The following is a 13,391-nucleotide window of genomic DNA, read 5'->3' on the forward strand; positions in this document are numbered from 1 at the left end:
ATAGCAACCGACTCTAGGAAACCAGCTAGCGAATCTTTCTACGTGTAAGAGATTGAATCATGCAATAAGGTCTCCAGTTAATGTTCTACACAAGAAAGAACTTTCTTCATAGTGTTCTTTCTTAATTTAACCATTAATTAACAGCTTAGGGCAAGACATTAAATCAGAGTTAAACACAAGCGTTCTTAGTGCAAGTGTAATGTGAAGTTGTACGGGTCAGGTATGCAATTTTCTCGTGAGTTAACTTAATGTAAGGATATTCCAAGAGATGGCAGAATGAATAACAATTCTTTATGCTGGTGGTTCCCAAATATGGATAATCAGCAGAGCAAGCTGGGGAGCTAATGAATCAGGCAGGATCTCTGGAAGTGGGGCCAGAGATCTGCATTTGAAAAAAGTACCCGCCCTTTAATACGTGACTCCACGACTTGGGGCATGCGGTCTTCTGCAGCCGTGGAGTCTGTGTGAAGACGGGCTGGGAGAGCGATCTGCCAGCAGGCACAGGGCAGTAAGCACCACTAACATTATGTCCAACAGTGTCATTTTATAAAGGTAGCTTCTTATCTTCATATAAAGACAGTTCTTGGGGCTTCCCTGGTGGCGCAGTCGTTAAGAATCCGCCTGCCAATGCAGGAGACATGGGGTTTGAGCCCTGGTCTGGGAAGATCCCACATGCCGCGGAGCAACTAAGCCCATGCACCATAACTACTGAGCCTGCGCTCTAGAGCCCGCGAGCCACAACTACTGAACACGTGTAACACAACTACTGAAGCCCGCGCGCCTAGAGCCCGTGCTCCACAACAAGAGAAGCCACCACAATGAGAAGCCTGCACACTGCAATGAAGAGTAGCCCCCGCTATCCGCAACTAGAGAAAGCCCGCGCGCGGCAACAAGGACCCAACGCAGCCAAAAATAAATAAATAAAATAAATTTATAAAAGAAAAAAAGCTATAAAAAAAGTTCTTTACCTTCTCTAAAGGGAGTTCATTCTACTTTGTAAGAATAATGCTACTTATTTACTTTGATATTTGTAAAGTTATTCTGATTATATTTAGATATTAGTTTCTTCTCATCTTTAAACTTCAGTGTAAAAGTACATGCTACTCTAACATTAAAAATTGAAAGTATAACAAAAAATAACATGCAAAAGACATGAAAGTAGATTGACTGAAATGCACTGGCCTCTGGCAAACGACAGGCAGCTGAGAACACTGACAGCGCAGTTATCATGGTACTGAGCAACCTCGAAGAACATCATGCTTAATAAGAACACAGTGGTTTTTAGTCATGTGTCATAATATCACATTTTAGATACGTGGAATGCATGTACACAAGGTGCTTTACATATTTTTTCTTTCAAGGCTGCTATGCAGCCTCTGGACCTCTTGTGGACTGCCAGTGTGGAACCCATTGTGACAAGACAGTATTTGCTCCCTTTTAGAAACGATATATTCGTTTGAGCTGGGATTCTGGATGCGTGTTTTAATGAAGCCTGTATATTCTTTCATGGATGAAGCTTCCTGTGTGTGTGTGTGTGTGTGCGCACGCACGCATGTGCCTATCTGTCTTCTTTAACATTTATTTACCAGCAACTAAAGAAGAGCCATGCCGCACTCTTCTTTCCACTCTACTGTCTTAACTAATGATTTATTGGCTTATGAATATCCACTCATCTTTCAGGCATGAGCACGTGAATACAATGTTACTCCCAGTACTAACTTCTCAGAGTAGAAAGACTTGTAGCGTCATATATAACTTATCACGTATCAGGAAATTTACATATGAATTTCTAGACACCTTAATGGAGGAGAGAACAACAACAGTTGCAAAACTCTTTCAAATTGAAACAGAAGATATTAGTCTTTAGCAATGTGGAATAAAATAGAAATTCCCAAGTCTTTCTGTAGTCCAAACAAGGATCACTGCTGGCTTCCACGGGATGAAACTCAACATCTCCAAATCGCTTTCTGATGTAAAATTTATCTTTAATTTTATGTTAAATTAACTTGTATTGAGGCTTTTTGAGGGATATCTACGAGTCTTTGATCCTGTAAGTGAACACTCTGAAGACCAAAGAACCCAGGCAAGAATCACTATGCTGGATCCAGACTATAATGTTGGGTCATAAAATTTACGTGTAAGTATTTCACAAACTTAATTCTGCAGGGTTGTTGTTGCTGTTTGTTATTACTGCTAGCCATTTTATCTTAAAAAATAATTCAAATGTAACTTTAATAATAAAATTTAAAAATCAATTTTAGGAACTAGCTGTCTGGGCCAAAGTGGTTTGACTCTTGTGCTAAGGTAATAATGATTAAGAGTAAGCACTTTCCAACCATTCTGCCTTCCTCAGATTAATGTCGTTATTACTATGAAAATGACCAGAGTCCCTTGGGCTCAGCTTCCCAACCAGGGAGTCAGCCAACCCCACTCTGCTTCTGGCATTCAGCAAGGCCCCAGGCAGCATTCACTTCTGTCACTGAATGTGACGACCTTGCCCTTGCATGTTTGAAAACCCCAAGGAAGGAGAGAGATGGAGATTTTTCTTTTCATATCTGGTGGTTCAGATATTGTTGAAATAATTTAAAAATAGATCATATAAAGTTCACATAAAAGCCAAAAGGAGGAGCTAAACTGGAAACCCCGACAAAATCAGTTGTTCAGATGCTAACAGTGCTGGAATGTAAACGCTGGGAGCAAGCTGTGGTTTGGGCCGTTTCCTCCTGAGATTTGTAGGGAAGTTTGAACAGCCTCCAGCAACCTGCGTGTTTTAATGAAGGCTGTATCACCTTTCATGGATGAAAATTCCTCTGTGTGTGTGTGTGTGTGTGTGTGTTTTTAGAATTTATTTACTAGCAACTAAAAGGGCCTTCTTCTCACCTTTAGTGCTTCCATGCCAGCCCGGATGACAGGAGCAAAGACGGTCTCATTTTCATTAGAGTCTGCAAACATCTCTGGAATCTGGTCCAATAAACTGCAAGAAATGAATGAGCAAAAGGTTTTAAATATTTAGCATATGTGTAATAAACATCAGGAAATAAATCACGAACACTTCAGGCCTAAGTACATATGGTGTTTTTTTTACACTGAACACCTGTGGGGGACTTTCAGAGGTTATTCCTCAAGGAATGATATCCTGGCATGGTTTGGCACCAAAATTTATGATGTGGTTGGAACATTTACAAAGTCACACTCTTGATAGATTTTTTTCCTACTTACTACATTTCTGATCTCTTAGACTATAGATTATGGAACAGTGGCTATATCATCACCAAGTACTCTCATGCGCAATCAGGAAATAACTCCCTTGCATTGCCTTCCAGCAAAGAGAAGGGACTGGTAGGGCTGAGTATGTGTACTAAAAAAATTCCTCCTTTTAGATACCAGTCTGCAATGAAAAGAGACAGAACTAACACAAATAATAAAGCTTTATAATCCATGTGTTAAAACCCCCTTGCTAATGACAAAACAAAACATGTGTGATTGAATCAAAACATTAAAAAAGAGAAAGACAAATTATCATATGATATCACTTGCATGTGGAATCTAAAAAACGGTACAAATGAACCTATTTACAAAACAAAAATAGTCACAGATGTAGAAAACAAACGTATGGTTACCAAGGGGGGAAAGAGGTGGGGAGGGGTAACTCGGAGATTGGGATGGACATATACACACTACTATGTATAAAACAGATAGCTAATAAGGACCTACTGCATAGCACAGGGACCTCTACTCAGTGCTCTGTAATGACCTACATGGGAACAGAATCTCAAAAAGAGTGGATACAGGGATATGTATAACTGATTCCCTCTGCTGTACGGCAGAAACTAACACACCATTGTAAACCAACTCTACTCCAATAAAGATTTATTTTAAAAAAACAGACAACTGATGAGGATCTAAATTATAAAGCACTCGATACTTACTTGTGAATCACAGATTGGGATTCTTGATAGCTGACAAGGAAGCCATCCAACAGAGGAACAAAGACCTCGCTGACGTCGGTCACCACCATCATCTGGGGCCGTGCCAAAGTGCTCTTTACGTTAAAGAAATGGAGGACTTTGTTGTACGTGATGAAACCGACTCGAAGTGAGGAAGTCTCTTCCTGATCCTCCCTGTGAGAGAGCAAAAAAGGGTTTGACGTTCTTCCATGAAGTCCTGAGAGAGTGGCTTCTATGAGAAATTCAGTAAGAACACATTCTATAAAATATACAGAAGACAGGTGTAAAGGTTTGGTCTTAATTATCGTTTACAGGATATAGATAATACTGAGTCACAGTGGTAGGGGATGGGAGATACTACAAAACTAACTTAAGTTGATTTGAAAAAAATTCTCAAAAATCTAGGTAAAAAACCAAATAGATATTATGAAAACATGTGCTGATATTTTCTACTATATTTATTCTAACCATAGCAATTACAAGGTGCTTTTTTTTTCCCCCCACAAACAAGCTAGGATTATTACAGTCTTTAGAAACAAAGCTCTCAGAAGTCACCAGAAGGTCAGAGTAACAAATGGCATATCTGAAGCAAGAGAAAGGCATATTCAGATTACAAACAGGACAGCTATTTTTATCAAGGACTTGCTCCTCCTTTGTGATTTTTTTTTACGCATTCTCAAGACTCTCAACAGAAAATGGGCTAGATTTTAAAAGCTATATACCATATAAACATATAGTTTAAATACTAAAATAAATCATATATACGAATTGACAATGTAATTCTTATTAGGTAACGATTTGTGATGTTCATGGCTAGAGAATAAAAGCAATAAAATCTCCAAAACTGTAACAAAACGTAAAAAAAAATTTTTTTTTTTAGTAAAATTTTTTTTGAGGAGTTCCAGGACAAGGCCTTAATCTTCTGGAAAGGAGTACAAAGGCATGAATATTGCTGTTAAAGTCTATACTGAGTATATTCAGAGTTGAGTGGTCTAGACTCGTTTTTATTCTGTCTCTCCTCCCCCTCCCTCCTTCCACACCCCCTCCTAAAGAAACATACCTCGACACCACTGATATTCTTACTCATTTTCAGCAGTGGATATAACATAGTGCTCAGCGGCTACATGAAAGCCATTTTCTTTGACCCTTAGACATCGGTAAAACTTATTTTGCTTCGGGGACAACTTTTGTGAAAAAGAACCTAGTTTGCTCAGTTTCTACATTTTGCACATAGCCTAAAGAGTTCCTTGAGTACAAGAGAAAGGACAATGGAAGTGTCTGAAGTTCCCACCGAAGACTTCCCAATTTCCTTGATGTTTCAGCAGAGTACAGGCTGACAAACTATTCACTTTAAACTCTGTTCTATTTCTTCTCTACTTACTTTGCTAACTGAGGACATTTGCTCTTCATTGTGGCCTTGATAAATGGCCAGGCAGTTTAAATAGATCCTCATAATCCCAAAAGCACTTGGTAAATGTTTACATTTTGGAGTCTTGCAAAATTTTTAGAAATGGGAATCCTTATCCTTTGTAGCTACACATACACAGACTTGACACACACACACACACACACACACACACACACACACACACACACACACACACACACACACACACACACACACACACACCCCCCTCCACAATCTAAACTGTATGACTTTATGCAACCAACGACTATACTATATTGTATCCGTGTTCCCCTTCCCCCTCCCTATTTATTAGAATTTTACTCTTCAAGGCCAAGCACAAATCCTCCTTCTGTGAAGTCTCCCCCGATGCTACCAACCAGAAGTTATTTCCTCTTCCTAAATTTCTACAACTCATTCACATTTGGCTCTTGGTAGAAAGTGCCTTTTAGTTAACATTTCAGGAATCCCTGACAATAAACCAATAAAGGGCAGGGCTCAAGGCTTACACTCTCTGCTCCTGGAGGGTCAAGCACAACGTGGAGAAGAATAGAGGTCTCGTTGAGAATGACTGTCATGATGTGGGACACTGTCTGAGAGGGCAAGTTAGAACCCAAACTGATAAACTGATTTGTCTGTATCCCTTCTCAGCTCCCATGGAGTGATGTCGCCTTGGTAGTTTAAAATCAGCCCAGCTGGAAGTATTTATACCACAGGAATGAGCAAACACTACAAATCAAGGCTTTATTTATTTGAGAGCCAGTTTTCCAGCACACCACCAGTTAAGCTCCTATTTCCCAGTAAACCTTTTACGACATAGGGTGAAAAATGTCCAGCAAATCATGAAGGGGATTTATTCCTTGTAATAGTTAATTTGGAGTCAACCAAGGCAAAAGACACAAAAGAAAAATTAAAGAGAAGAATCTGGATTGCTATTCCCCATTGGATTTGGACATTTTTAGTGATGGGGAAAGAGTATCCTGGGATTCATAGGGTTCACTTAAAATCTAATTAACATTTTTTATAAACATCTAATCAGGACATCTCACATTATTACAAAATAGTAGTAGTGTTTCCATTGGAACAACTCTTTTTAAATTTGAGAAACAAAGAACTATCCTAAAATGTTCTTTTTCAACAGTATAGCTGCCCTGTTACATCATATCCACGAGAAAACAAAACCTCAGTCTCTCCTTCATTTGATTCTACACAAATTTTGTAAAGTTATATAAGGGATATCTTAATAAAGAACATGTTTTGTTCCATTTTTCAATGACCCCTTCCCTCAACAGTTGCCCCTATTAATGGAATGAATCTGACAGAGCAACACTGAAGATATTAGTAACTGGAAGAACCAGAATATTCCAAAATCAAGCATTTTGAACATCTTAGCTACAGCAGCATTAAAAACAAACAACCAGGGCTTCCCTGGTGACGCAGTGGTTGAGAGTCCGCCTGCCGATGCAGGGGACACGGGTTCGTGCCCCGGTCCGGGAAGATCCCACATGCCGCAGAGCGGCTGGGCCCGTGAGCCATGGCCGCTGAGCCTGCGGGTCCGGAGCCTGTGCTCCGCAACGGGAGAGGTCACAACAGTGAGAGGCCTGTGCACCGCAAAAAAAAAAAAAAAAACAACCAGAAAAAAGTCTGAGAGTTTGATCTGAGTAACGAGTGAAGCACTTCAAATCTTTTCTTTCCTGTTCCAGAGAAGTCAGACAGAAAAGTCTGGCAACCTGGCAATATGAAAGATGCAAATTCAAAGTTAAAGAGTAGGAATGGGCTTTCCCTTTTCAAAAGATTAGCTGAGAGATGAACATACCTTAGATATTAATCAAGACTTATATACTATGCTTTAAAAACACTGCTTTAGTTCACAGAAGTAAATCAAATTGATGGCAATCTTACCATCGAAAATATAAAGTTATACATACACGCAGCCCAAAATAAATTTCAGAGGAGAAAAGAGAAAACAGATTTATTTTAAAAGATAAAGAAAGAGAAGGTATTTTGGCTTGAATAAAAACTTTCAAGAGAGTTACTTGAAAAGTGGAGGGGAATAGCCAGCAGTACTCTCCCGCCCCCCGCTCGCCATCTCTTGCCAAAGCCACACTTCTGCTCCAATGGGATATAAAGGTCATGATGACACCTAACAGTGTGATTTCATAACTTGCATCAATAGGTTACAAGCTTCATATCACCAGTGTGTTGAAAAGAAACAAGGGGTTGGTGAAGTGACTATGAAAATAGGTTATGAGAAACTAATTTGAACCAGTTTGAAAAGAGAGAGAGAGAGAGGAGAGAGAGACAGAGAAACAGAGAGAGACAGAGACAGAGAGAGAGAGAGAGAGAGAGACCACTTCCAGAAATTAGAGTAGTTTGCTTTCATACAACTCAAGTTCAAAATTCAGATGTAGTGTTAAAGCAGCCCTGGGGGAGGTCTGTGATCAAATATGCCATTTTAGGCAGAAAGTCCATACTTGTCAAGTGTCCCTGAGAATGAGGTCACAGAAACTATAGTCACAAGAGTCGGCAGGCATCAGAGGCCTTTCTTTTGCCCCATCTTCAACTTGCTCCCAGCTCATTCTTCATTGTAGAATTCAGTTTGAAATCACCTCAATGTTTTTTAAACATCCCCACTGCTTTTCCAAACCATCCTTGAGAATATTATGACTTCAGCTTCATGGATACAAACAAAACTACTCCTGGGAGGTCCAGAGTTCGCTCAACTGAGCCTCACAGGCAACCCAAGCACCCGCCACATGTGGAACAAATACAGAGGAGTGGGCACCCGAGGACCTGGGGAGACCTAGGGGCTGCGGACAACTCGCCCCTCAAAGCATCCCCGTTCAGAACAGAGGTTGCTTATGTTCAGAACATAGGGAGGGGTGGAAGATGCTAAGACTGGTGCAGACACTAGGTTTCAGACAGACAATTTTTTCTAACCTCTTTTATTTTCTTAAGCATGTCATCTTCTCATAAAGGAAAGCTTTCTCCCTGCTCACAAGTCTCCTTACTAGAAGTTAGTTCCTAGCCTAAACAACTGGTTTATACACGATAAAACATAGTCATGTTTTCTAATATACCTTTCCACCTTTCCTTTTATGCGCTGCCCCCTGCAACAGCAGGACAAATGATGTACCCTGTGCCCTAAAGTTACAGGACATAGAGGCAGGAAAGCTGCAGAGGGGTTAGACAGGGTACTCTAAGGGCAAAAAGGAATTTGGCCAAAAAGCCACGGGGCCTGCCATGAGACAACAGTTCAGTTTCCTGGCATCCCTTAGAACTCCCTACCACGCCCAGCAACCTACCCGTTTCTGCTGGAAAATCAATGTTTTTGAAAAGTGAATAACAGACTTCCAAGGCCTTTTCCACCACACTGCTGGGATTCTCCTTATAATCTAGAATGGATTTTTTGAATGTTGTTTACCGTGGCATTATTTCTTATCAGTTGAGTTTCTTTTGCTTTGTACAAAAGATCACTCTGATTTTTTAAGGTCTGATGCTGTTTATAATTGTTTATAAATTATAAACGATTATCCGATGTCCCCATTAGCAAAAGAGACCACGGGCCATTCAGCACTTGTTTTCTGGCCAATATACTAATTCAGCAATACTGTATGAGTCACAAAAAGAATGGCAGTTCCCTTACTTCGGAAGTTTTTCCAGCACAGTCTTCAGTTCTTCACATATGAGCTTCACAAGTCCATTCTTAATGTTACTATAAGAAACATCAATCATGAAGATAAAGGCTGGTGGGTTGGGAGGCTTATTCTTCTACAAGAAAGCAAACAAGTCACACACATATAATTATAATGTACAAACATTTCATAATCAAATTAAAACCCCCAGAAACTCTTTAAGGTCATCAGACATCTCATTTAATATAACATGTGTGGAATTAAGTCATTTTCTGGAACAGTCTCTGATGCTATAAAAAAGATAAAAGCTGTTTATTTTCCAGGCTATGACCTGGGTCCCACTATTGAATTAGACAGGATTATGACAGCTAGCAGAGAAAGGCTCAGAAGACCTTATTACCACAATTCCCCAAAGGTGAGTACAGTCTTGTGGCGACCTCGCTTAGAACACTCTGCCTTAGGGGAAGAAATATGTCTGGAACCCTGGCAAACTGTGGCCCAAAATAGTACAAAACTATAATTAGTGTTTGTTTTTGAAACTGAAGTAAAGCTTCGTTTACTTGATATCACCATTTTCAACTCTCTTCCTTTATAAGCTCTTCAAAGATATGAAATTAAATACTAAAATATAATTGTATACTTAAAAAATTGTGCTGTATTATTAAATATGTACCTGTTCCTTACATATTTATGGTAAAAAAAAATTGAATACTGGGCCTTTTCTCTGTTTAAAACAATCACTATAACATAAAGCAGCTGCTACATAAATGTTTTGCAGCTTTTGGTCCCTTTACTGGCTGGTGTTCAAACAGCTCTTAGGAAGCAATTCTTCAGTTGGATCTTACAAAATATTTAGAAAATAGAACCACAGGCAAACAACTTTAGTGACTCACACTAGAGGGTAAAGAATTAAGGCTAATCTTTGTGATAAATGAAAAAAATGCTCTAGATTAAATTTTAATTGTTACAATTATAAAACTAGATGACACTATCTCCAAATTAAGTTACTAATTCATCCTATGTCCACTATAGGGCTAGATGTAACGTTCCTCTAATAAAAGTCTTTCATTTGAAAAAAGGAAAAAAATTGTAGGACTTGAAAGTTATCAACCTGAAAACTCCATTGCTTTGCCACATCCAAAATCAGACCAACAAAGAAATGTAGGGACTCTGTTGCTGTCTACATGAGCAATGATTTTTAAAAATTTATTTATTTATTTATTCATTTTTGGCTGTGTTGGGTCTTTGTTGCTGCGCGTGGCCTTTCTCTAGTTGCGGCCAGTGCAGGCTACTCTTCGTTGTGGTGCGTGGGCTTCTCATTGTGGTGGCTTCTCTTGTTGCAGAGCACGGGCCCTAGGTGCGCGGGTTCAGTATTTGTGGCTCGCGGGCTCTAGAGCGCAGGCTCAGTAGTTGTGGCGCAGGGGCTTAGTTGCTCCATGGCATGTGGGATCTTCCCGGACCAGGGCTTGAACCTGTGTCCCCTGCACTGGCAGGCGGATTCTTAACCACTGCACCACCAGGGAAGTCCCATGAGCAATGATTTTTATTGCAAACCATTCCTGATTCCCACCTAATCTAATTCATAACAGAAACTTATGCTGATTTACATAGAATGAAAATAACAATCGTTTCCACTAATTAAACCAAAACCTGTGACCAATCCAAATGTGGCTTACCATTCTCACATTCTCTCCCAAGTTCAGCATCACCAGTTCCCCACTGAATATTTCTGATATCTCCAACCTACACGTTTCTACAGAATGCTTCACCGTAACTTGTTTTCTACGTATGCAAAACTAATACATCACTCCTCTATAAATAACGTTCTCTTCCAATATCTCTATCCATAACATCACTACACGTCAACCCAAAGGCTTGAAAACATGAAATTAGATTTGACTATTCCTTTTCTTTCCATCACCAAGCCCCATTGATTTATTCTTTCAAAATGCTTCTTCCACATGTTTTACCCCATCCCCACTCTTAACCACCCGGAAGTCTATCCTCCTGCACCTAGACAACTGTACTGGCTTCATCCCTGGCTGCCTTAATCAATCACTCTACCCATTCAATCCAGCTGGCTTTGTCCGGTCAACCTCAGCGTGTATGAACTCTATAACCTGGTTTACCGTGACATCTTGAAGCTCACAGATCTCCTGGCTGCAAACTACAGTGATCTGAAATAAAACCCGGCTCTCATCCTCAATCTCTCTTATCTCTGCAATTTTCGGCCGGGCAGACCCCTTTCCCTTTTTCAGCAGCCCAGGTACCGTGGTGTCATTTCCTCTCCCACTTTTCTGACTGCTGCTTCTGTTTTTCATTTTGTTATCTTTCTCCAAAGGATACTCTCTTCTCTTTCCTTACCACATGCTCCATCACAGAATCTCATTTGCTCATTTTTAACCAGCACCTCTCTGTAGGCGACCCCTCAGATTCTCTCCATGTGGTCTGTCTTCTGAGCTCCCGACCAGCATTCCAATCAACCACAGCACACCTCCACAGCAAGGTCCCACCAGCACCTTACACTCAAAATCTTAGAAGTGAAAACAACATTTCTCCCACTATGCTGGCCCTTTCTACAAGGAACTTACAGAAAATATGATCCTCCAGAATGCTCTGGGCTTGACGCCTCATCTCCTCTGTGGAATTGTTCATCCCCCTTGCTATCCACACCTAGTTAATTGTGAAGCCCTCAGCGGCTCCTTCTTGCTCCAGTACCCAAATTTAGACCCTCATTTTCATCCTTTTTAAAAACTATTTTCAACTGTGGTAAAATACACAGAATATAATTCACCATCTTAACCATTTTTAAGTGTGCAGTTCAGTGGTTTCAAGTACATTTACGTTGTTGTGCAACTGTAACCACCATCCATTTCTAGAACTCTTTCTACCCTGCGGAAACGGAAACTTCGTACCCTTTAAACAATCATTTACCATTTCCCCCCCTCTCCAGCCCTGGGAACCATCTTTCTACATTTCTACTTTCTGTCTCTATGAATTGGACTACTCTAGGTACTTCATAAAAGTAAAATCATACAGTATTTGTCATTTATGTGATTGGCTTATTTCTCTTAGCATCACGTCCTGAACATTCATCCGTGTTGTGGCATATGTCAGAATTTCCTTCTTTTTTAAGGCTTGATAATATTGCATGGTATGTATAGTCCACATTTTGTTTATCCATTCATCCATCGATGGATATTTGGGTTGCTTCTACCTTTTGGCTATTGTGACTAATGCTATTATGAACATGGGTGTGAAAATATCTCTTTGAGACTCTCTTTTCAATTATTTTGAGTATATACCCAGAAGGAGAATTGCTGGATCATTTGGAAATTCAGCTTTTAATTTTTTGAGGAATTGTTATATTATCCTCATTTTCTCTTGTTTCGACTACTACCTTAACTTTTTTTTTTAACATCTTTATTGGAGTATAATTGCTTTACAATGGTGTGTTAGTTTCTGCTTTATAACAAAGTGAATCAGTTATACATATACATATGTTCCCATATCTCTTCCCACTTGCGTCTCGCTCCCTCCCACCCTCCCTATTCCCACACCTCTAGATGGTCACAAAGCACCAAGCTGATCTCCCTGTGCTATGCGGCTGCTTCCCATTAGCTATCTATTTTACGTTTGGTAGTGTATATATGTCCATGCCACTCTCTCACTTTGTCCCAGCTTACCCTTCCCCCCTCCCCATATCCTCAAGTCCATGCTCTAGTAGGTCTGTGTCTTTATTCCCGTCTTACCCCTAGGTTCTTCATGACATTTTAATTTTTTTCTTAGATTCTATATATATGTGTTAGCATATGGTATTTGTCTTTCTCTTTCTGACTTACTTCACTCTGTATGACAGACTCTAGGTCCATCCACCTCACTACAAATAACTCAATTTCATTTCTTTTTATGGCTGAGTAATATTCCATTGTAGGTATGTGCCACATCTTCTTTATCCATTCATCCGATGATGGACACTTAGGTTATTTCCATCTCCTGGCTATTGTACATAGAGCTGCAATGAACATTTTGGTACATGACTCTTTTTGAATTTTGGTTTTCTCAGGGTATATGCCCAGTAGTGGGATTGCTGGGTCGTATGGTAGTTCTATTTTTAGTTTTTTAAGGAACCTCCATACTGTTCTCCATAGTGGCTGTACCAATTTACATTCCCACCAGCAGTGCAAGAGTTTTCCCTTTTCTCCACACCCTCTCCAGCATTTATTGTTTCTAGATTTTTTGATGATGCCCATTCTGACCAGTGTGAGATGATATCTCATTGTAGTTTTGATTTGCATTTCTCTAATGATTAATGATGTTGAGCATTCTTTCATGTGTTTGTTGGCAATCTGTATATCTTCTTTGGAGAAATGTCTATTTAGGTCTTCTGCCCATTTTTGGATT

The 13,391-nt window shown here is 39.8% G+C and overlaps 1 protein-coding gene across 2 annotated transcripts in view; it reads right to left on the minus strand.

Annotated features, from left to right (window-relative positions):
* Positions 1 to 13,391, minus strand: part of SEC24D (SEC24 homolog D, COPII coat complex component) — a 112,044-nt gene that overhangs the window by 22,763 nt on the left and 75,890 nt on the right. For both annotated transcript variants that reach the window (XM_060012929.1, XM_060012930.1), the window contains exons 11-13: positions 8,999 to 9,123; positions 3,930 to 4,121; positions 2,881 to 2,974 (exon numbers count right to left, since the gene is read on the minus strand). In XM_060012929.1, the coding sequence (XP_059868912.1) occupies positions 2,881 to 2,974; positions 3,930 to 4,121; positions 8,999 to 9,123 (411 nt within the window). The remainder of the gene's footprint in view (positions 1 to 2,880; positions 2,975 to 3,929; positions 4,122 to 8,998; positions 9,124 to 13,391) is intronic.

Source organism: Delphinus delphis, chromosome 5 (assembly GCF_949987515.2).
Source record: "Delphinus delphis chromosome 5, mDelDel1.2, whole genome shotgun sequence".
In the NCBI taxonomy this organism is placed as follows: domain Eukaryota; kingdom Metazoa; phylum Chordata; class Mammalia; order Artiodactyla; family Delphinidae; genus Delphinus; species Delphinus delphis.